We start from the raw sequence: 22328 nt of genomic DNA, 5'->3' as shown, positions 1-22328 counted from the left end.
CTGCTTTCAGGTGTTCTATCCATTTTCCAGTGACTATGAATTTATTTCTGCTCCTGTTCTCTCATGTGCTGGATGATATACCCAGACCAGGTGGCATTTCTAGCCTTCAGAAGCATGCCAGTCACCAGGGCCATACTCAGAACAGTAGTTCTAAGGCAAACTCATGGGGACTGTTCTCACAGTGGGTGCTGATGCACTGAGAATGTCTCTCTGGACTCTAATCTATTGCAGTTCATGAACTAACAGTGTATTTTCCCAGTTATTGGTTTGTAAGAGTAAATAAAATCCTTATTAGACATTAATATTTTGTGACTTTTCATCTGCATAACACCTATATATCTCATTATGTGATAGGGTTCAAGGCAAGTCTAAAAGACCTTAAATAAGATGTTCCAAAAGGAGTCTTAGATGTGAGTTTTACCTTGGTTCTGCTTATGACATTTTTTTTTTTTGCCTGAGGACAATAGACAGGGCTATGGGGAATATTCATTTATAATAGATAATTATCTGTCTTTTGTATTTAGTTTGTTCACCTTTATATTCTGTTAAGATCACTGACTTAATGTTGGTAAATCTATTTTAGACTGGGGATATTTTAGAAAGCAGAGTTTATTTAACTTATATACTATGGAAGTGGGCATCAACCTTATTAGTATTTTTTTCTACAGTATTTGCAAGGCATATGCAATATGGATGCCAGTGATTGCCAAGGTTTTGTGAGGGTGTTAAGAGGCAGACTTTGACACCATATTAAAAGGTGGGAAAATGGTTATTTTATGTTTTGTGAGTTTGTCAATAGGATCCTTAAAAAATATTATAGAGATTTAAAAAATCAAAGTATCTTTCATTGCATATCCAAATAGCACCTATTTCATTAACTACTTAAAGAAATGTATGCAGAAAAGAAAATGTATATCATTCTTGTAAGTAGAGTATCAGTATCCTTTTCCACAAATAGAAGTTAGTAATAAAAGCAATTACAAAGGATAGAAATCATGATTAAATTTTAGCTAGACATTGTTATCTACTAAAAGCTGAGCCCCAGTCCTGCTCTCTATGTTGGAAAGCTTAGCAGGGCCTCGAGAGGTATTTAAGGCATACCTCCAGCCACGGACTTTCTTCATCTGAGTATTCAAAACAATTAAAAATGGAATACTTTTCTCAGTATGAAATTCAAAGTGATTTAATATTGTATAACTCATCGCAGCTCTCTCCAGGCACCTCTGCAACAGTGCTAAAAAAGATCCGAGTTGAAGTCCTTGCACATTCTTAATTGTATGGCTCCGTGATGTCACTTTCCCCCTCCTTAGTCTATGTTAGAAAGCTGTCTTTGCATCTCACAGGGGTAAGCTTTTAGGTTCTGAAGATGAAGAGTCACTTATTTTTGGCTCTGCACTATATTAAACAAAGAGGTAACACTTTAAAAAAAAAATCCCGAACTTGCCTGCAAGCAAAGTCTAAAGTGCAGAAGAGCTGTCCATGCTTTTTTTGTTTTTGAGTCATGAAGTCCACACTGATTTTTAGGCGGATAAAGTAGAAAACCGCACGTGCTTCTAGTTTTGGGGGAACCGCATAGCTTGCAAAGATTTTGAACTTTACTTTGAAGACCTCATAGAAAGCCAACTGTCTACTGGTATGTAGGCTATTCGAGGAGAAGTTCATGGCTGTTGGAAAATAGCTTCTGGGAGGAATTTCTATTGCTTGGGATGCTGCCGTTCCCATCCCATGTCAGGCACACACATCTCCACAAAAGCATCCACAGGCCTGTCCTTCATGTGGAGTCTCCCACACCAGGCGGTGGCATTTCCGGCTCATAGAAGCAAAGCTACTTAAGAGCTTTAAAACAAAGCTGGCCGGTGGGTGGCTGGGGTGATAAGCTTAGGGAAACACGTGCCTGTGATGATGTGCTCATCCCATTCTGTTCTCCTGCTCAGTCTACCTATTTAAAGAATTGGTATTCATGCACTTGGTGAATGACCTAAGTCCTGGGATAGCAGGGACATGGGCAGGTGGTGAGAACAGGCAGTAGAAGAAAATATGGGACCCAGGAGCTATATTTTACCATGAAGTCCAATTCCTATTTCTGTCCCTAGGATTTTTGGGTGGTGGTTGGAAAAGAATGTCAGTGCCACAGTGTTTTTCCATCTGCTTCATCCTGAGCTAATCTAGATAAAGCTGATTGTAAACACTGAGGTTCCTAAGTTACTTGTTTTTATTGCATTACTTGTAGGGGGAAATATTGCAATTTGGGAAATGCCTACATAAAATTCCTAAAGTACCAAACCAGAGAGATGGGGGATTTAACTTAATTTGGGGTACCCTTAGAAGAGGGGGGTGTATCCTAATCAGATTTATGTTGATCTAGCACCACCCTTTGTACCTATGGCTTGCACATTTTCACTGAGGAATTGAACGCATTAGAATAAAATAATGTGGTTGCATTGAAATGCCATTTAAAGGAACATGCACAGAAAACAAAATTTGAGGAGTAGGAATTAAAGACTAGGAATTTTGTTCCTAGTTTGAGGGAATCGAGGCTGATGGCCAATTCAAAAAGGAAGAGAAAGATGAAGCCCACTTATTTTCTCTATCTGCTGTGAGTCTTAATGGATCTTTGAACTTAAGACACACTGTCTTCACTGCTCAAAGGTGTTGTGCATTTTACAAACATTTTGGTTAAGCAGTAATAAGAAATTTTCTTTAAAAACTGTGGGTTAGCTTCTAACATAGAGTAATAAATTAAGGGTTAGGGCTGTGGTCAGCAAACTTTTTCTGTAAAAGGCCAGCTAGTTGACATTTTAGGCTTTCAAAAAAATAGCCCTTTAAAAATGTGAAAAACATTCAGAGCCCGCAGTCACTACAAAAACAAACTGTAGCCACATTTAAATCTTGGGTCATTGTTTGCAGACCTCTGGCTTAGGTCTCTTTTGAATTGTATAACTATGGGGCTATTCTAACTCGGAAATAAACTATATTCAAACATATAAAGAATGAGAAAGAATAGCCTAATGATCCCAGTACCTATTATCCAACTTTAGTAATACAGTGTTATCTATTAAAAATTCCCATTTTATTCTTCTCTTAAATGTATACTCCTTAGAATTTATTTTTCTTACTTGGAGATTTTTCCTTCTAAAAAATAATCCACATCATTATAGGAAGTTTGGAAAATAACATTCTTATATATAATGGTTGTCATTTCTTCAGCACTTTTAATTAAAAAATTATCTTAAAAAAAGACATTTGGGGGAAAAAAGAATATGAAACAAGAAAAACTTATTCCAAATCAGAGATTTACATTTTATTATTTTTCAATATTTTTTACTGTGTGAATAACTTCTTAAAATATTACTTGGAAGTTTATATAAATTTTACATTCTGATTTTGAAGTAAACATAAAATTAGATATTTCTCCATGTCTTTGTTTGAAATCAGTTTTACATGGCTGTATAATTTGAAAATATAAGGATTTTATGTAACTAGTAATATTTTATTGGGCATTCAGAATATGTTTCATTTTAAAACATCATAAATTTCACTATCATGAACATCCTTTTGTCTAAATATATATCCTCATATCTTAGGTCAGAGTATGGTCAGGTTTAAGCCTCTAAGTAGAGAGGTAGCACCCACATCTGTATTGCGCATTTGATGCATTTTAAATTTTGGATAAATTCATCCTCATTGCTACTATTTTAAATGCATCATGTCAAGGCCTAGTAACAATGCATTGTGTTCAATAATAGGGACTAAGGAAACAAAACAGAAAAACAAAAAATGATTAAGTTTACCAAGGACAACCATTGGATTAAGAAAACAATAGCAGCATAGAGGGACCTGGAGAGTTTTATGCTAAGCAAAATAAAGCCAGTCAGAGAAAGACAAGTATCATATAATCTCACGCATGTGGAATCTAATGAACAAAATAAACTGATGAACAAAATAGATCCAGAAACATAGAAGCATGGAACAGACTGTTGAATCTCAGCGAGAAGGTGGGGGTGGGTGGGGAGAGATTAACCAAATAATTTATATGCATGTATGCATAACCCATGGACACATACAATAGTGTGGTGAAGGTGGGGGAGAGGAGGGATGAGGGGTGAGATGGAGGGGGCCAATGGGAAAAGAAAAGGGGACATCTGTAATACTTTCAACAATAAAGATAAATTAAAAAAGTTTAAAGCTACAAGTTGCAAAAGCAGTTCAAAATAAATAATGCATATTTGGTATTTTAAAAACTCTAATTATTATAAATTTGATGTAGTACATTTATAGTCTAATATAAATTAATGGCATTTAATGTATCTGAAAGCTAAAATTAAAGCTTAACAATCTTTTTTTAAAAGAAAGCATTGGTACTATCATACTGACAAAAATTTATTGTGTTGAATCATTTTTTAGAAAATAGATTATCAATAGGGTACCTGGAAAAACAGTGCTAATACACACCATATTTTAAATAATTTAAAATTATAAGTATTCTGAGTCTACTTTAAAAATATATTCAGACTATTTCAGGGTGATGTTTATTAAACATATATATGTAGCTTTAGTAGTAGTAGATTTATAATTAATGTAAACTGACCCCACACTGTGTAGAAAGTTTTCTGAAAATCTATAATAATAAAAGCTTAATATGCTAATTAGACAGGTCATCCTTCCAGATGTCCTTCCTTTCGAACAAAGCTGCAGTGGGCAGGGGCCACGGCAGAGGTGGCAGAGGCCCCCAGCCGCGGCAGCGGCAGGCGGGGGCCGGGGCCAAGGCCCTTGCACGAATTTCTGCATCAGGCCTCTAGAATATCTATAAACAATCTATTTGTGCCTTGACCGGTGTGGCTCAGCTGGTTGAGCATTGTCCCATGCACTGAAAGGTCACCGGTTTGATTTCTGGTCTGGGCCTATGACCAAATTACTTAGTTTGGTCCCCTCAGGTTGCATTTGGAGGCAACTGATCAATACTTCTCTCTCTCTCCCTTCCTCTCTCTCTCTAAAATCAATAAAACATATAACATTTGCCTAGTTTTCTAATTGAACTTATTGGGGTGAGATTGGTTCACCAAAGTATACAAGTTTCAACTGTGCAACTCAATCATCTGCACTGGGTATTTGTGCGCCCATCACCCCAAGCAAAGCCCCTTTCCGTCCCCGTGTCCCTCCTTTGCCCACCTCCACCTACTGCTTACCCCCCTTTCCCTTTGCCTAGTTTTAATGAGAAGCTTTCAGATGGAAGGAGCATCACCTGTCACAGAGTGTTTGACCCACATCATTGGTGACTTCGTGAGGAAAGAATCATCACAATGTGATTTTTTTTTCCTTTGACTCTCAAAGAAATATATACTAGTTTTAGCAAATCTGGGAAGTACAGGTCAGAATTAAAAAGTAGGGAAAGAGAGCACTACACGTAATCCCATTGCCTGGACACAAAGACTTTTTACAAGTTAGCACTGCAGCGCGCTTACTTCCAAAATATTTCTATGTGGCATAAGGCAAGCTATGAAGTTGAAAGCTAACTTGTCAACATCACACATTTCTTTTAAGATTTTGTTTTTACTGACTTTTTTTTATAGAGGAAGAGAGAGTGAAATGTCAATGTGAGAATGAAACATCCATCGGCTGCCTCCTGCGTGCCCCCTACTGGGGATCAAGTCTGCAACTTTGCCATGTGCCCTGACCAGGAATCGAGCAGGCAACCTTCCAGTGCAGGGCATGACCCCCAACCGACTGAGCCATACTGGCCAGGGCCACACAATTTGTATCAATAATATTTATGAAATAAATATTATATATTTATTGCATTGTTTATTTTACTCTCTGAAGTAATTTTCAGCTATCATTGTCCACAATGACCCAATTATTTAAAGATGATATTACAAAGTATATTTGTTGTATCAGACCGGCTCACGTTATTAAGTAACCTGCAAAATTCTATTTTTGACAGCTGTATTTGTCTTGCTAGTGATAAGCGAGCACAAATTAATCACCCTCTATTTTTTTTTAAATTCTTGTTTTGCAAGTATTCAACATTCAATATCAGACTATAATGTAAATCTTTCAAACCCTAGCTTAGTGAATACCATAAAATTTGAAAAGATCACTTTATGGGTATGCTCCTTGAATTGCCTTAAGACGTTTGTTTTCATTTTTGGACAGATATTTTTTTTTTAAAAAAAGTAAACTTGATGTTGCCCCCTTTTTTGATAATAATATTAATCTTTCCTCCAAACCAGAGTAGGAAGAATGAAATATAGAGAAGGCTAAAAGATGTTTCCTAAATTACAAAGAGGTTGAGGCTGTGTTTCGATACCTGTTGGTCTCCTCATCCAATCAGTTAGTACAGTTTGCTGACTAATGATTAGACTGAGCAGATAGAATCACAAAATCATGGCTTAGGGCTTGGGGGTATGGCCCAGGCAGTCTGGTAGGAAATTGAGCTCTGGAGTGGTTAAAGGACATGTTCAAGACCACATCATTTGGATGTGTGGTAGAGACCAGTCTCTGTCAGTCTCTGATTTGAAGTCTTGGGTGGTTTTCAATACTTTGCAGCCAAAATCAGCAGAGACTTTCCAGTTTGTTAAAAAGGATTGAACCAGGCCTTCAGCACCCTAAAGCGAGGGGGAGGGGCGCTGAAGGGGGTTAATTGGTGGGGGGTGGGGTGGGAGGAAGGGGACATATGTAATACTTTGAACAATAAAGAATTATTTAAAATAATGATTGAACCAAAGTTATGTGCATATTTACATCTTGAATAGAGGACTTAGATCTAGATAAGTAGGTTTTAGAATTTTGGATTTCTACATTGGAGAATTTCTGATCTAATAGTCATTCTGCCAACAAATAAGTATTATTTAAAGTGAATCATGTGACAACACTTAGGCTCAATACAATATTTTTAGAATGCCCTAACAGGCTCACCTCTAAAATTGCAATTTTAAAGAAAACATTATAGCAGCTCTTAGTTTTGTAAATCTGGTCCGAAATGTGGGCCAGTAGCACTGGAATTATAGCCTTTAAACCTTGGACAAGTTACCTAACCTCCTTGGGCCTTGTTTTCTTTATCTGGAAATTGATGATGACGTAGTAGTCACCTCCTGGTGTTAAGGATTAAATGAATTAATATACATGAAGCAGTCAGAATATGTGCCCAATAAATGTTTACTATTATTTTGTTATTGTTATTAATGTGTGATCTAAATCCTTATTAACATTTTCTCAGTGTAATTGAATATATGTATAAGAACAAAGTAATATACAGATTGACCCTGTATTTTTAGGGGTATTTTATTTGAAAACATTTTAAATGATAAAGCCTTTTCCTTTATAATGCAGATGCTCTTTTTTGTTTTTTATACCTCACCCAAGGATATTTTTTCCCATTGATTTTTAGAGAGAGTGGAAGGGAGGGGGAGAGGTAGAGAGAGAGAGAGGAGAGAAAGAGAAACATTGATGTGAGAGAGACACATTGATTTTTTTTGTCTCCCACAGGCACCCTGACTGGGAAGTGGGGATCGAACCTGCAACCCAGGTACTTGCTCTTGACCCGGCTGATGCGCTAGTCATTGAGCATTGCCAGCCAGGGCTGTAATGCAGATGTTTTTAACTCATAACATTAGGTTTATAAAATGATCTCCAGGGCTGCTTGAGTCTCTTTAAAAAAATAAATAAATAAAATTATTTGTAAGCTTTTTACAGAGCTGTAATAATGTTAGAATTTTCTGTCTTGCAGACTGTTTCAAATGATCACATGGTGACTGAATACAAGTTCATTTGTAACAGGATATTCAGATAACGAGGGTCTCCTTTGGCCTCTGATTTGGATAGGAAGCCAGGTCACTGGACCACTGAACAGGGCAAAGATGTAGAGAAAACTATTTAACTGTTTTTCATTCTTAACCGAACACCCCACGGCCTCCTTCTACGCTCCAGTTTAGAAATGAAATTGAAGCGTTTGAGAGGAGTTTGTGGAGCTTATTCAAAGATATTTGGAGACCACTGCAGGTATGTTGTGGAGCCTAGTTACCCCTAACTGGAAGGAATTGCAAGGTGATATTCTACTTACCTAAGGCCGGGGAGAGGGGTGCGAGGAAACCACTCCGAGAGCTTGGTGGGTGTTCTCTGCTGCTGGGAGCACACCAGCTGGAGGGTCTAACTGCCTGCTGAGAGCTGCTGGTGGGCAGTGGGCTGGCCTGCTGCTGTGATTTTGGCAAGAAGGAGACTGGGTCGTTGTGTCATTCACATTTCTAGAGTTTGCTGGGTCAGAGAGTGTGTGTGTTTCCAGAGAGTGGAGTTTGGCTATATGTTGGAATCTGGGGTTGTTTTCCATCTCCAGGGGAGCTGCTTAGAGTTTCAAAAGCTCTGCAGCAGGAGGCTGAGGCTTAGGACAGTGGCCAGCCAGAGGAGCGTGTAGCCAGGTGAGAGATCCCCAGCCATGGAATTAAGAATGTCTCTGGGGAATCCTATAAAGCAGCGGTTCTCAACCTGTGGGTCGTGACCCCTTTGGCGGTCGAACGACCCTTTCACAGGGGTCGCCTAAATACATCCTGCATATCAGATATTTACATTACGATTCATAACAGTAACAACATTACAGTTATGAAGTAGCAACGAAAATAATTTTATGGTTGGGGGTCACCACAACATGAGGGTCGTGGCATTAGGAAGGTTGAGAACCACTCACGTATCCCACGGGCTTTACACACCTGCCAGGCCCAGACAGCCCAATGTCAGTATCAGTCAGTTTCACAACTTTTCTGTCCCTTCTCCTTTGCTTTCATCCCTCCCTTCTGCTCTGAGTCAGGAATTAAGTTAGCAAACCGGCGCAGAAAACTAAGCTTCTGAAAGCGTGAAGGAGGAAAACAGAAAAGAAATCGCACTCCACCTCCACATCGGTGGGAAAGGGAAGTGGCTGTAACTTTGAATAAAGTTGTTTTTATTATACTGGACCTGGCCTCATTATTTAGTGGAGATTCTTTTTTTTTTTTAATATCTTTTATTGATTTTTTACAGAGAGGAAGGGAGAGGGATAGAGAGTTAGAAACATCAATGAGAGAGAAACATCGATCAGCTGCCTCCTGCACACCCCCTACTGGGGATGTGCCCGCAACCCAGGTACATGCCCTTGACCGGAATCGAACCTGGGACCCTTCAGTCCACAGGCCGACGCTCTATCCACTGAGCCAAACCGGTCAGGGCTGGAGATTCTTTTATTACCCGAAAGTTTCCAGGAAAGTAATAAGACTTGCCTTGAGTTTTATCTGGGGGAAAAGGAAGAACCAGAGACCAGAATAAAATTAAATGGACAATTTATATTGTTTTAGGATCATTTCTCATAAAAGTCTGCTCCATGAAGGCACTGATTATATATTCAGACCTTATTTATTAATTTCCTTCCTTTTATTCATTTAGGGTTGATTGCGGAGGCATTATAAATAATGTCAGACTAGGCTTATACACATTCTATCATTATGTTCTGGATCATTAGAGATTTGCTTACAGAAGGGGAATACTCATATATCAATATTGGCAAGTTGCTTTTCAAAAGGGTTTAGGCGCTTTTCACTACTACTGTCTTTGCATGAATGTTTCAGATACAAAGACGTTTAAAAAATACTTAAGAACAATATTTGACTTTATAACATCTATGGAAGGGTTGACTATAAAAGGAGAAAATCCCCACTATTCAACTGTACTAATCAGCTGCTAAAAAATTATTCCAAGGGTATCCGTTTTGCAGACTGTAAACTCTATAGAATTTTCTCTATGAATTATAAAATACCACTTTATGTGGGAGAAGTCTGCACCACAATTTTTCAATCAGTCATTGATTTTAAAGTACATTGAATTTGCAGATAAAAACATCTAGACAAATTTGACTTTTATTAAGTATTAAAACACGAACAGCTCTTTCCAGCCGGCGCCAAGCCATGGATTGCCATGATCTCACCAGCATGAGCTCCTGTGGATACACTTTCAATACACTGAGACGTGCAGGCAAGGCAGGGGGCTGCACCCCCACCATGGGCCCCGTGGGGAGCAGCCAGCTCAAGTGGAGACACAAGAGAGGGAAGAGGCTCTCGCGGACTCCTGGTGGCAGGCAATCTTTCTTTTCCTTTTTTATATGTTTCTTGCTTCTCTTTATTAGTTTATATACCCAGCTGCTCACATCTCTAAGGACGGTAACATATTTTGCATTTTTTAAACTTTATACAATTGGTGTCACACTGTGTATATTTTATATGGCTTTCTTTATTTTACTCCACCATTTGTTTTTGACTTTCATTCTGGTGGTTCTAGGTTATTCGTTTTCAGGCTACAGTTTTATACTTGCTACATCAGTTTACCAGAATGTATGACTCCTCCTTCTGAAGAGCAGTTTGCTGTCCTTACCAGCTTAGTGTCACTTAGACATGCTTTGGTAAATGCCTCGTATTGTTGCATCAGGGCCAGGGCAGCTGGGAGAGGATCAGTGACATGGGACGCTGCTTTCCTTTTCCTCTGTTGTAGTCCTGCAGGGAGCCGGGAACTTTTAACCATTCGCCTCCTTTCTGCTTATGGCTCCTGTGCCCTGGAGAGGGCCTGGGACCTAGTGAGTGTCACTGAACATGACAGAGGTGGAGTCTTCCGCACGTAACTGCAGGTGTGGATGTGGCCTCCCAGGTGGAGGACAGAATCAACACCACCCGGAGTTGCAGTGGTGTCCTTAGTCCCAGAGGGCTCAGACACACCCTAAGCCATTGGTTCTCAACCTTCTGGCCCTTTAATACAGTTCCTCATGTTGTGACCCAACCATAAAATTATTTTCGTTGCTACTTCATAACTGTAATGTTGCTACTGTTATGAATCATAATGTAAATATCTGATATGCAGGATGGTCTTAGGCGACCCCTGTGAAAGGGTCATTCGACCGCCAAAGGGGTCGCGACCCACAGGTTGAGAACCACTGCCTAAGCCAGGGGTGGGCAAACTTTTTGACTCGAGGGCCACAATGGGTTCTTAAACTGGACCGGAGGGCCGGAACAAAAGCATGGATAGAGTGTTTGTGTGAACTAATATAAATTCAAAGTAAACATCATTACATAAAAGGGTACGGTCTTTTTTTTTTTTTAGTTTTATTCATTTCAAATGGGTTGGATCTGGCCCGCGGACCGTAGTTTGCCCACGGCTGGCTTAAGCTCTGCCCCCATGCCACCCAACAGGATATTTTCCCTCTTGCTTTATTGTTAGACACAATGTATAAACACAAAACAGAAAACAGCAGGGATTCTCTTGGACCTCAAAAAACAGCAAGGAAGGAAGAAGTTCCAGAAATTTTTTAAAGTACAAGACATATTAGTGCCCAGGCCAAGGCTGTGGATGGCAGACCACAGTCAACAGAGCTGGACTAGAGGCTCTTTCCCTCTCCCCAGAGCCTAGCCAACCCCAGGGAGCCCTCCACCAGCAGCCAGTCCATCCATACAGGCAGAATGCTGACCAAGGGAACACTACTATAATGAGCCTTCCCCACTCGGAGAGAAGGACCACAGGTGCTCTGTCAGTTACAGTCTGCTCAAGCCATGTTGAAAGATTCTGTGGGAACACTGACAAGACAGCACTTGACTCGCTAGACAGGAAAGGATCTGATGGGCAACACCAGTTTGGTCTTGAAAAAATGAGTAGAAGTGTCCCAGGTGGACTGAGGGATCAAGCATAGAGTATAGACGTTTTGGGGATCAGAGGACTCTAGATTCAGTGCCATGGAACATGAATTATCTAAATGGTAATGTGCCACTGAAAGGTTTTTGAGCCCTGGCTGGTTTTGCTCAGTGGTTAGAGTGTAGGCCTGCAGACTGAAGGGTTGTGGGTTTGATCCCCAGTCAAGGTCATGTACCTTGTTGGGACATGGGTGAGAGGCAACCGATTGATGTGTCTCTCCTACATATTTATATCTCTCTCTCCCCCTCCTTCCTTCCACTCTATCTAAAAATCAATGGGAAAAAATATCCTTGGTGAGGATTAAAAATAAAATAAAATAAAATATGTTTTTGGCCTCTGAGCCACACATTGAAATGTGTTTTAGAAAGGCCTTGGAGAGATGTGTGGGGAGCAGGGGGCACGTGGGCTCCCACAGAAACTCAGGGAAAGCGGGGGGGGGGGGGGGGGTTGAACAGACCAAGTCATGGCCTCTAAGCCTTGGTTACTTCATTTGTGAAATAGGATATTCTCTACTTCATGGTGAGAGAATACATGCATTTCAGGTACCATTAAATAACCAAATATAAGACCTGGTGTTAGAAGTTCAGCTGAATCAGTTGTTGGACAGAAATGGTACTGGCTTTGAGGTCTTCAAAGCTTCCAGATATCCAACCTTCCCCTCATCTATAAAATGTGGCCATCAATCTCCACCTCACAGAATTGAAAAGATTAAATGAAAGAATGCCCCTAGCCCACGCCTGATCTGGAATACCATCTGAATCCCTAACTGGTTTCCTGTTTGAATTCTGGATGCCCAGTGACCCATTCTCCTCAACCAGCCAGAGGAATCCTTGTAAGTTATTCCCTGCTTGGGACCCTTTAATAACATTCCTTTGCACAAAGGATAAATTCTGAATGTCCTACGGTTGCATGGTAAGCCCTGTCCAGTCCCTCTCTACTGGTCTAGTGGAAATGTAATTTAGCAGAACAGTTTGGAGGCTAAGAACCCAGCTTGAGACTGCAGAGCCTTAAGTGGGATGTTTAACTGCTTTGTGCTTTCTGTGAAGTGGGGATAATACTGGTATAGAATTATGAATATTGAGTTAATATACATACAGCAATAAGTACAATGTCTCACATTTAATAAGTGCTAGCTAGCTATTTAAGCACCTAAGGGCAATGATTTTTGTTTTATTTAATAACTGTATCCACAATGTCTAGAAAATACAGTAAGTATATCATATATATTTTTGAATGAATGAAAAAAGCCCTAATAATACATTAGTATCTCCCTTGCCCTTGACTTAAATGAAACTTTGAAAAGTCTATCATGAAATAATATTTTCTGAAATCTTAAAAAAGCCTAACTAAACACTTCTCATTAGGTTGAAGAATTAGAAACAATGTTGAGCATTATATTATCTAGAACAAAACGTGCCATGACTTATAAGATTAATTGAAAACTGAATGTAGTACATTTTGCAATAATCTGACAAAGGGCCATGTAATAAAGAGACACTGTTGACTATTTTATTGTCACCCACATAGACAGTGGTATTTATAACAATGCACAGGTTTGGTTAAGTTGGAAAATTATGTGGGTGTGAAAGACAATTGAATCGCCGAGAATTACAGTACTCGGCCTCGCTGTAAAAAGAGGAACATTATTTCTTCAAATAAGATCATTTATGTTGAATACTAGCTTGCTTTTTAAGGTAGCAAAAGCTCTCTAAAGGAGGTTATCATAAAGATAATTATATACAGGTAATTCTTAACATCTATGAATAGACAATTTAGGATTTTTTTTCAAAATGATGAACATGGAGAAAAATTACTATATTGTCCTAAACTATTGAGTAGATGTTAGGAGGAATAACTGGAATAGTTAGGCTGACCAGACAGTCAGTCCTTCAATCCCACACCTAGAAGTCCTTCTACATTTGCAACGATCTCTCTGGAAACTAAGGTTAGTGCCTAGGTAGTCTGTTTTCTGATGATTCTTGAAACACTGGTCTGGTTCTACTTTCACCGACAGCTTTGAGTGGCAAATTCCAGCTGCCTTTTCATATACTAACACTCCCTTTAAAAACTGTGATAGTCTCTATGACTGTGGATACTGATTCTGCTTTCAAATGATAAGTTACGGTTCAGTTGATAACCCAGTGTAGAGAGAACACCACCTGCAGGGTCACCTACAAAACTGAAATGATGCAACTTCCTCCCCCATCTAAAGAGCTATATGACTGACTGTTCCCAGTTGGCATCTCAGGACCACTCATATTCCCACTGTGAGTACAATGTCTCAGCCCTGAATCCTGTGGGTCTCAGCAGACGTCATAAGAAGTTCCTACCTGGACCAGACTATATCCTGTGCGCTGGACCAGTGCGCGAAGGGCTGCTTCCTTCTGGGTGCCGCTCAATCCATCCCCGGATTTGTGATTTGATTCCATTGAGAGTGATTATCAGCAAAAAATCAGGTTAATTAGGGTTGCTCACTGAAACCAAATTTAAGATAAATTAAGTGAATTGCTGTTGCCACGTCCAAACTTGTCCTTTTCATGAAGGACATCTTTAGGAAACATTCTCTGCAAATGAGACATCGGGTTAAAGCAACTAACAGCCACACACAAACAAGGCCAGTTACACATCCTCATTAAGGAAGAGATAAAAAAAAAAGTTCAACTTTAGCTGAAATTTAGAAGTCAAAAATGAGTAGTATCCCGTCTCCAATTAGAATGCAGATCAGTAATTCTCAATCCAGTGACCTGCGAATGTCACCAAATGCTCAGATACAAATTAGCTCTTGTCAATTAAAAGGATATGAAGAATGGTCCTCACAGATGTGGGAAGGAGGGCACTATTACTAAATCAGTCAACTAGAATAAGGTATCAGGATCCTGAGAGTGTTAGCTTCATTTATCTATTCTGTGTGTTTAACTAAGACATTTATCTACTTACTAGAGGCACGAATTCGTCCACGTTGTGGTCCCTCGGCCTGGCAGGCGAACAGGCCAATTAGGGCTGGCTGAAGGGGGGGAGGGGTGGGGAGCGCAGGAGGTTGGCTAGCTGTGGGGAGGGACTGTGGGAGGTTGGCCTGCCACAGGAGGTTGGCTGTGGAAGCACACTGACCACCAGGGGTCAGCACCTGCAATGAGCGTCTGCTCCCTGGTGGTCAGTGCATCATTACAGTGACTGGTCGACCAGTCAACCGGTCATTTGGTGGACTGGTTGTAATGGTCGCTTAGGCATATATATTCTCCAAAGATAAATTTCTAGAACAGGATGCACTGGGGGCAAATACAGAAGTCCTCATGCAAACTACTTTATGTAATAAAAATGTCACTTAGGTTTTAACAAAACAATAATAGATCCTTTTGAGTTATGTTGAAAGGGCTTGCTAACATCTGGATCATGTACCACACAGACCACTTGGTAGAGGACATAAAACCCTTTGTAAAAATCTAAGAAGCTATGGAAGTTTATGTCCGGGTTTATGTAGATATGAAGGTACAATTTCAGCATTTTATTAAAGTCTATGCTTTCTGTTTGGGTACAGATTTGAACCAATTTCAAATGTGATGGCTGTTGCAATTCACAGGTTTCCAGGGTAAGGATATGGCCGTGCTGAAGGCCCCTGCTATAGTGGTTGATGTTCTGAAGTCTCTCATGTGCATAATGGGAGCGCACCTGCTGGGTTAGAGCATGAATGGCTCAGTGAAGGTTCCATGCTGGGTTTCCACTCTGCTTAATGTGCTCTGCCAACCAAGACAGTGGAAACGTGTTTTATGATGGTTTGAATCAAATGCAAATCTAATGTGTTTGACTCTAGGCCAGTGGTTCTCAACCTTCCTAATGCCGCGACCCTTTAGTACAGTTCCTCATGTTGTGGTGACACCCAATTTCATTGTTACAAATTGAACATAATTAAAGCATAGTGATGAATCACAAAACAATATGTAATTATATATGTGTTTTCCGATGGTCTTAGGTGACCCCTGTGAAAGGGTCATTCGACCCCCAAAGGGGTCGCGACCCACAGGTTGAGAACCGCTGCTCTAGGCCCTTTAAAATTTTTTTCTGTCCTGCACATTGAGATATCCTGTACTGGTTTTGATGGTCATTGAAAAATTCCCAATGAATGAAGAATAAAATAAAGATTTGGAATGAATGAACCATTAATGAATAGAAAACTGGCCCAAAAAATAGGCGACAAAAAAAAAAAAAAAAAAGATGAAGAACCTGAGGTGATCATTTCAGTAAAATGTAGAATTAAAATATACTAAATAGTAGAATTAAAAAATGCCCAAACTAATAGACAAGCATCATTTAGAAAACAACATTTTCAATAAAGTTAAGAAAACCGAAGGAAAGAAATAATGAGATTCCAGGAAGATAATACCCATTGGGTGTTATAGGGACAGACAGTTTTATGCTCCTCACATAAGCATGGCCATTCTTGCCCTTGCCCTTTCTAGTCTTGCTTGCTTCTGACCCAGGTCAAGTCAGTCTTCACTCACTCACTCACTCTCTTTAGGAGTATTCCCTTAGTGCTGTCTGTGTATCAGCCCCATCCCCTGCCCAGTTTTAGGGCATTGAGTTTTATGGGCAGCAGGCTAACATACCCCTTTCTGTTTCTGTACTTTGCAAACTGGAGTGATTTAAAGAGAAAAATAAATCCTAACTTCACATCTTGGCTACAACAAATTGAAGGGAATCTTTATGAATGACAGTGGTGATTTGGTATATGTGTAGCAATCCAGGGAGGGACATGTCACTTTCTAGACACATTTATAGTATAAATGCTCTTTCTCTGGACACTACAAGGTAGGGGGAAATGAGACCTGTTTTCGCTCTATAATCCCAACCTGCTGGTGAATACAGTCATAAAACCTCTACAAAAAATATAAATCCTCTTAAAAACATAAACCTACAAAAAGGATTTTGAAGATTTACAAAGAAAATTAGCCTTTAAGACAAATCTAATTCTTGCCCTGTTCCCAAATGTTACTAAAATTGTTCTTTTTTCATCGGGACACTCTCAAACTCTCCCACAGTGCTGAATTTAACCTGCCAAAGCAAGGAGGCCATAAATGGACTTGGGTCTGATGAGGTTAGTCATGAGTGTCTTACAGATGTTTGCAGGCAAAGTCTGTTGTTTTTTGGCCAAGTTGTAGATTTGCTCTTTGCTGAACTTCATCTTTTCTATCAAAAGATAACAGTTTGTGGTGAAACAAGTTTTATTTACAACACCTATCTTTAGTTTTGGTTAATAATTAGCAAAGGGGATCAAAGATATTTTACATCAGAAAAGCCTTTTGATTACATTTAGATTCACTTTGAAATTATTAAGAAAATCTGTATGGCATCTTAATATAATGTCAAGTCATTGGAAATCAGAACATTGAAATAAAATTCAGAATTTGCCATAAGAGAAACTTGATCTTCAAAAACAAATCGCTCTCCCAACATTGAACCTGAATCCCAGATAAATATTTTTTTAGGCAAGTCAAACTTTTGTTTCAAAAATTGGTCAATTTGAAACAAAGGTTTTGCAATATGTTATCTAATTTAGCACCTTGTGAATTCTTCAGATCTTCGGCAACTGCATTTTACAGATAGTTCCTGATGTAATTTATTGAGGCAATAGATCCACAACCTATATATAGCAGGCTGTAAGACCATTGGAGCTAAAGGAAAGCATTCATGACTATTTATCACTATTCATTCAGAAATTACTTACTGAGTACCTACTATTATCCAAGCAATTTTTGAGACACAGGGATATAACAGAGAACAACACAAACCCCTCTCTCCCTAAAATCTCAGCTTTATAGTAGTTGATGGAGTTGTAAAGTGGTTATGACAATAAACAAATTAGTGATATATGCAGTGTGCTTATGATAATTTCTGTGGACAAAAAATAAAAAGTAGAAGAGGAATAGAAAGTGAAATATGTAGTGTGGGGGATGACATTTTCAGATAGTATGGTTTAGATAGAGTGAATTTGGGAAGAGAACTGGGTGAAGTGAGGGATGTATTTGGGAGAGAGCATTCAAGGCAGTGGGCCTGGCAGGTGCTGGGGCTTGCTGGTGAAATAGTGAGGAGGCCCATGTGGAGATGAAGCTGAGTGTGTGAGGAGAGAAGTGGGAGTTGGGGTTTGGGAGGTAATTGTGGACCAGGTCATGGAGGACCTTCTACTAGTTCATCATGAGAAGGGCTTTGGATTTTGATCTGAGAAGTGAAGCCAGACAATTGACAAGATTTTACTTAAGTTTTAACAGAATCACTGTAACTGTTGAGAGAACATTGAAGGGAGTCAAGTGGTACCGGGACTAAGGTGAGGAAAAGGAGGTGAGTAATGCAAACACAGGTCCTGTTTTTATTTAAAAATTTGCTAGTTTATGAGTTTTTATAAAATATTACAGCTCAGTGGTTGAGCGTCGATCTATGAACTAGGAGGTCACGGTTTGATTCCTGGTCAGGTCACTTGCCCAGGTTGTGGGCTCGATCCCCAGTGTGGGGTTTGCAGAAGGCATATGATCAATGATTCTCTCTCATCATTGATGTTTCTATCTCTCTTTCCCTCTGCCTTCCTCTCTGAAATCAATACAAACGTATTTTTAAAATATTACATTAAAATGTCTTTTGTCTTCATTACTGAGTTTTGATATTTCTTAAATTTTACATTCACGGTGATGCCCCACTTCTCTCACTCAAGTTGCCAGGGGAGTGACGGGGAGAAGCAGGGAGACCAGTTAAAAATTATTGCAACATCTAGGCAAGATAATCGTGGCTTGGACTATTATCTTGTGATAGTGGGGAGAGGTGATGAAAAATGGTCAAATCTTGGATATAGTTTACAGATGAATGTGTTGTGAGAAAAAATGAGGAGTCACGGTTGACATCCCAATGTTTGGCCTTGACAACTTTAAAAGCAGAGTTGTCATTAACTGAGTTTGGGAGCAGCAAGTTCATGGGAGAGGAACAGTAATCAGCCATAGGCACACTGATTTTGAGATGCCATTAGATAGCCATTAGTAGAGAGGTTGAGTGGACAGTTAGATATATGAGTCTGAATTTTACGGGAGAGTTCCAGACAGGACATATTGATTTGTAAGCTATTTACATAGAGCTATTTAAGCTGTAACATTGGATGAGGTCATCTAAGGACTGAGTGTAGAAAACAGGTCCAAGGACTGATCTCTGGGGCACTCCAGCTTTTGGAAGTCAGGGAGACATGGAAGAACTAGCAAAGGAGAATGGGATGGGATAGCCAGAAAGGTAGGACAAGAACCAGGTGAGTAAGGTGGATTGGAAGCCAAGTGAAGAAAGGATTTGGGGGAACAATTGAGTGATCAGGTGTGCTAATCCTGCTAAGTCATGTAAGATGAAGCCTGAATAGGAACATCGATCCCAGAGCAGGACATTCTGGGTTCAGATCCTCATTCTGATTCTTACTGTGTATTCTGGGAAAGTTCCTTCTCCTCTTGGTGTCTCAGTGTCCTCGGCTTAGGAGGTAATTGTATTTCTCTGAGGGTCTTTGTATTGCATAGGTCAATATATTGAATGGACGGTGGACGATTTCCTGGTATATAGTCAGTGCTAGGCATAGGTGATCAGCGTAGGCATATAAAATATAAAAAGGAAAAATAGAGAGGCAACATGATCACCAAGCACCTCAGCTTCTCAATTCAGAGATTCTTCAGTAAAAAATTCCACTGACTGGTGGAACAATACTGTTATCCAGGTGAGAGTGGCTGAGAGAAGAAAGGGGCAAAGGAATGAAAGTTGGATGGAGTAAGGTCACGGGCAATTTTACAGATAATAATGAGGACACCACCCCAGCCCTACCCAAGCAGCAGTTTCCTCCCTTGTGAACTGGCTAACAAGCAGGCTGTGAACCATGCTGCTGTGAAGATCATATGAGAAAACACCCAGGAAGTGTTTACTTTAGGTCTTGCCTACGCAAGCATGTCGACATGACATGACTTACTATTGTTACTACTAAAATGATGTTGGAGGAGAAAAGCAGTGGAGGGATCCCACTGCAGGAGAAGACAGCACTTCCTTGTATAATTTTCTTTCTTCTCCTTCTTCCTTATGTTCACTCTGAAAATGGTGTGAGGGCAGGGATAATGATGTGAAAAACCAGGGCGGGGTCTCCTTTAGCTCTACTAATTTTTATTAACCTGTGATCAATGTTTCCCCATCCTCTAAGAAAGTGTTTTTTTTTTCCATAGCAAAGGAATATTTTGTTCAAATTTATACTCACCACCATAGGTGCTAAATAATATTGTTCCCATCTTTTGTTCTTCTGCCTCTATCCCAAGGGAAACTCTCTGAGCCTCAGTTTCCTTACATATAAAATTAGGTGATAATAGTGTCTACTTCACAGGGTTGGTACGAGGATTAAATATGAATACATTTAAAATACATTTAAAGTGGTTCCTGGTATTTAATAATTTCCCAGTAAGTGTTGGCTATTATTTTAATTATGATTCTAATTAATCTCTAATTCCAAGGTGTAGAATTACTTGCAGGGAAGGGAGGATCAAGTCCCAAGTCCTTGGCATGATATCCTGTTTCTTCAGGGCTAGATCCTAGAATCCCTCCCAATGTCATTCATATACCCTGGGGATTACCACCCTTTCTGATAATCTAGGGCTCTCTGCTTGGAATGACCTTCCCTTCCTTTCTCACATCTCCTCTCTCCACTGTATTAACCCTACCGATTCTTCTAGACCTGATTGCAATGTAACTTACATTTATTTCTATGTTTACTATTAGAAGGGTTGGGAATTTATTTAGAAGTTTGGTTGCTTTTGTGACCAGAAATATGCCGTGGGAATTTACAACTCTTGTTTATATCAATTATTCTGTGGTAAAATTGGTTCCATTGTAAGTCATTTTGTATAAAATCAGTTTCCAAGAACCTATCCATGATGTTACGTGAGGACTTACTATACTGATCTTTTGACATGTGTTAGGTGCTCAATAAATACTTGTGGAAGAAAAGGGAGACTTTGGATCAGCATTTGAGAAATTACAATAAAATGAACCTGCATCTGATCTCCTAATACTTAGTATTCTTGTTGTAGTCACTTCCAGAAAATTCTATCCTGGAATAAACTTGCTTCATGTGAGAAAGTGACTTGAAAGGTTTTTCTGCATTTATGAATATATTATCACTTTTGTGTGAGACAGAAAAGTAAAATTTTAGGAAAGCAAAGAGATTGAAAAATAGAGTTGACATTTGCCTTTACTTTTTTTCTTCTTAACATGTTTTTGGTTTTATAGTTGCAACTTTAGTGCCTCTGTGGTCAAGAAAAAGAAGGAGCTAGAATTTACCGGCGGTTCATGATTTCTGCCTTCCTGAAATCACAGGTGGAGTGGAATGAACAGCTCACGTCAGCACTTGATTGAGAATACTCAATAGAAATTTCCAGAGTTCACTGTTGGGCAAGGTCAGAGCTACTGTTCCTGACTTTTGACCCTGAGGCCCTCAGGGACCAGTGGGTCCTGGCTCAGGTTGTCAGGAAAACAGAAATAAGAAGAAAGCTGGAAGATGAGAATCAGGTGGAAGGCTTTTTAAATCCAACATTTCCAAATCTAGGCCCATCAGGGGTATATCATGTGCTACTCTTTAATTATAACCCTGATCTCTGAAGAGGAAAAGCACTTTTTTTGTCCATAAAAATTGGTCCCACTCATATCAGGCACTGCACAAGATGATTTAGAGTTAGGAAGTGAAGTAATTTTGTTAATATTATAGTTGTGGAAGGGAAAGAGGAGAGAATTTTGAGTGGTATTTGTTATGTAGATTTGCCTGAAGTTATGGTAATCCTGACAGATTTTCATGCCCTAGCTTTGTGGAACCCAAGTTGACAGCGAGGGGAATAGAAAGAGTGGGAAAACAAGTTTCTGTATTTTTTAAAAAAATCTCTCAACATAGTAAATTGGCAAGACATGAGACAAAGGTAAGAGAAGTCCATGATGCAAAGGTAAGAGGAGTCCATTCTTTCTTCACACTTAAAGGGTGAAGAAAGAATTGTTTGGAAAAGCCAAGCAGAAATGGCAATCGTGAATGACAGACAGAGAAGAACACAAAGATGCTGAAGGATAAAGACAGAGAGCTGAAGTTAGATCTCATGGTTAAAAATTAAATAAAGTAATTATTCTTAACTTTAACCAAAAGGTCAACACACATTAATTTAATATCCACTACATATCATTTAGTGGATACTAAATCTAAGATGATTTCGAGTTAGGAAGTGAAGTAATTTTGTTAATATTATAGTTTCTATATTATTTCATTTGATTATTTTTTCTACAGAGGATAAATAGGGAAACTGAATGGGAAGAAAAACTGTTTCTTTTCTTTTGAAAAAATATTTTTATTGATTTTAGAGAGAGGAAGGGAGAGAGAGAGAGAGAGAGAGAGAGAGAGAGAGAGAGAGAGAGAGAAACTTCAACGTGAGAGAGAAATGTTGATCAGACCAGTGATTGAAATCACAACCTGATTATGTGAGCTGATGGGAATTGAACCAGCAACCTTTTGGTGCACAGGATGATGCTCAATGAACTGAGCCACACTGGGTAGGGCGGAAAGACAGTTTCTGGCTCTGTAAGCAGAGGAGAGGTGCTCTTCTGTAATTGAG

General features: G+C 39.4%; 1 protein-coding gene across 1 annotated transcript in view; it reads right to left on the bottom strand.

Annotated features, from left to right (window-relative positions):
* The window catches only part of A1CF (APOBEC1 complementation factor), a 75195-nt gene that overhangs the window by 35546 nt on the left and 17321 nt on the right, over positions 1-22328 (bottom strand). Inside the window, exon 2 of the mRNA XM_081105207.1 lies at positions 14022-14165. Within this exon, the coding sequence (XP_080961333.1) occupies positions 14022-14120 (99 nt within the window). The 5' untranslated portion in view covers positions 14121-14165. The remainder of the gene's footprint in view (positions 1-14021; positions 14166-22328) is intronic.

Source organism: Myotis nattereri, assembly GCF_964212035.1.
Source record: "Myotis nattereri genome assembly, chromosome: 13".
Lineage (NCBI taxonomy): Eukaryota > Metazoa > Chordata > Mammalia > Chiroptera > Vespertilionidae > Myotis > Myotis nattereri.
This window is presented reverse-complemented; position numbering and strand designations above follow the sequence as displayed.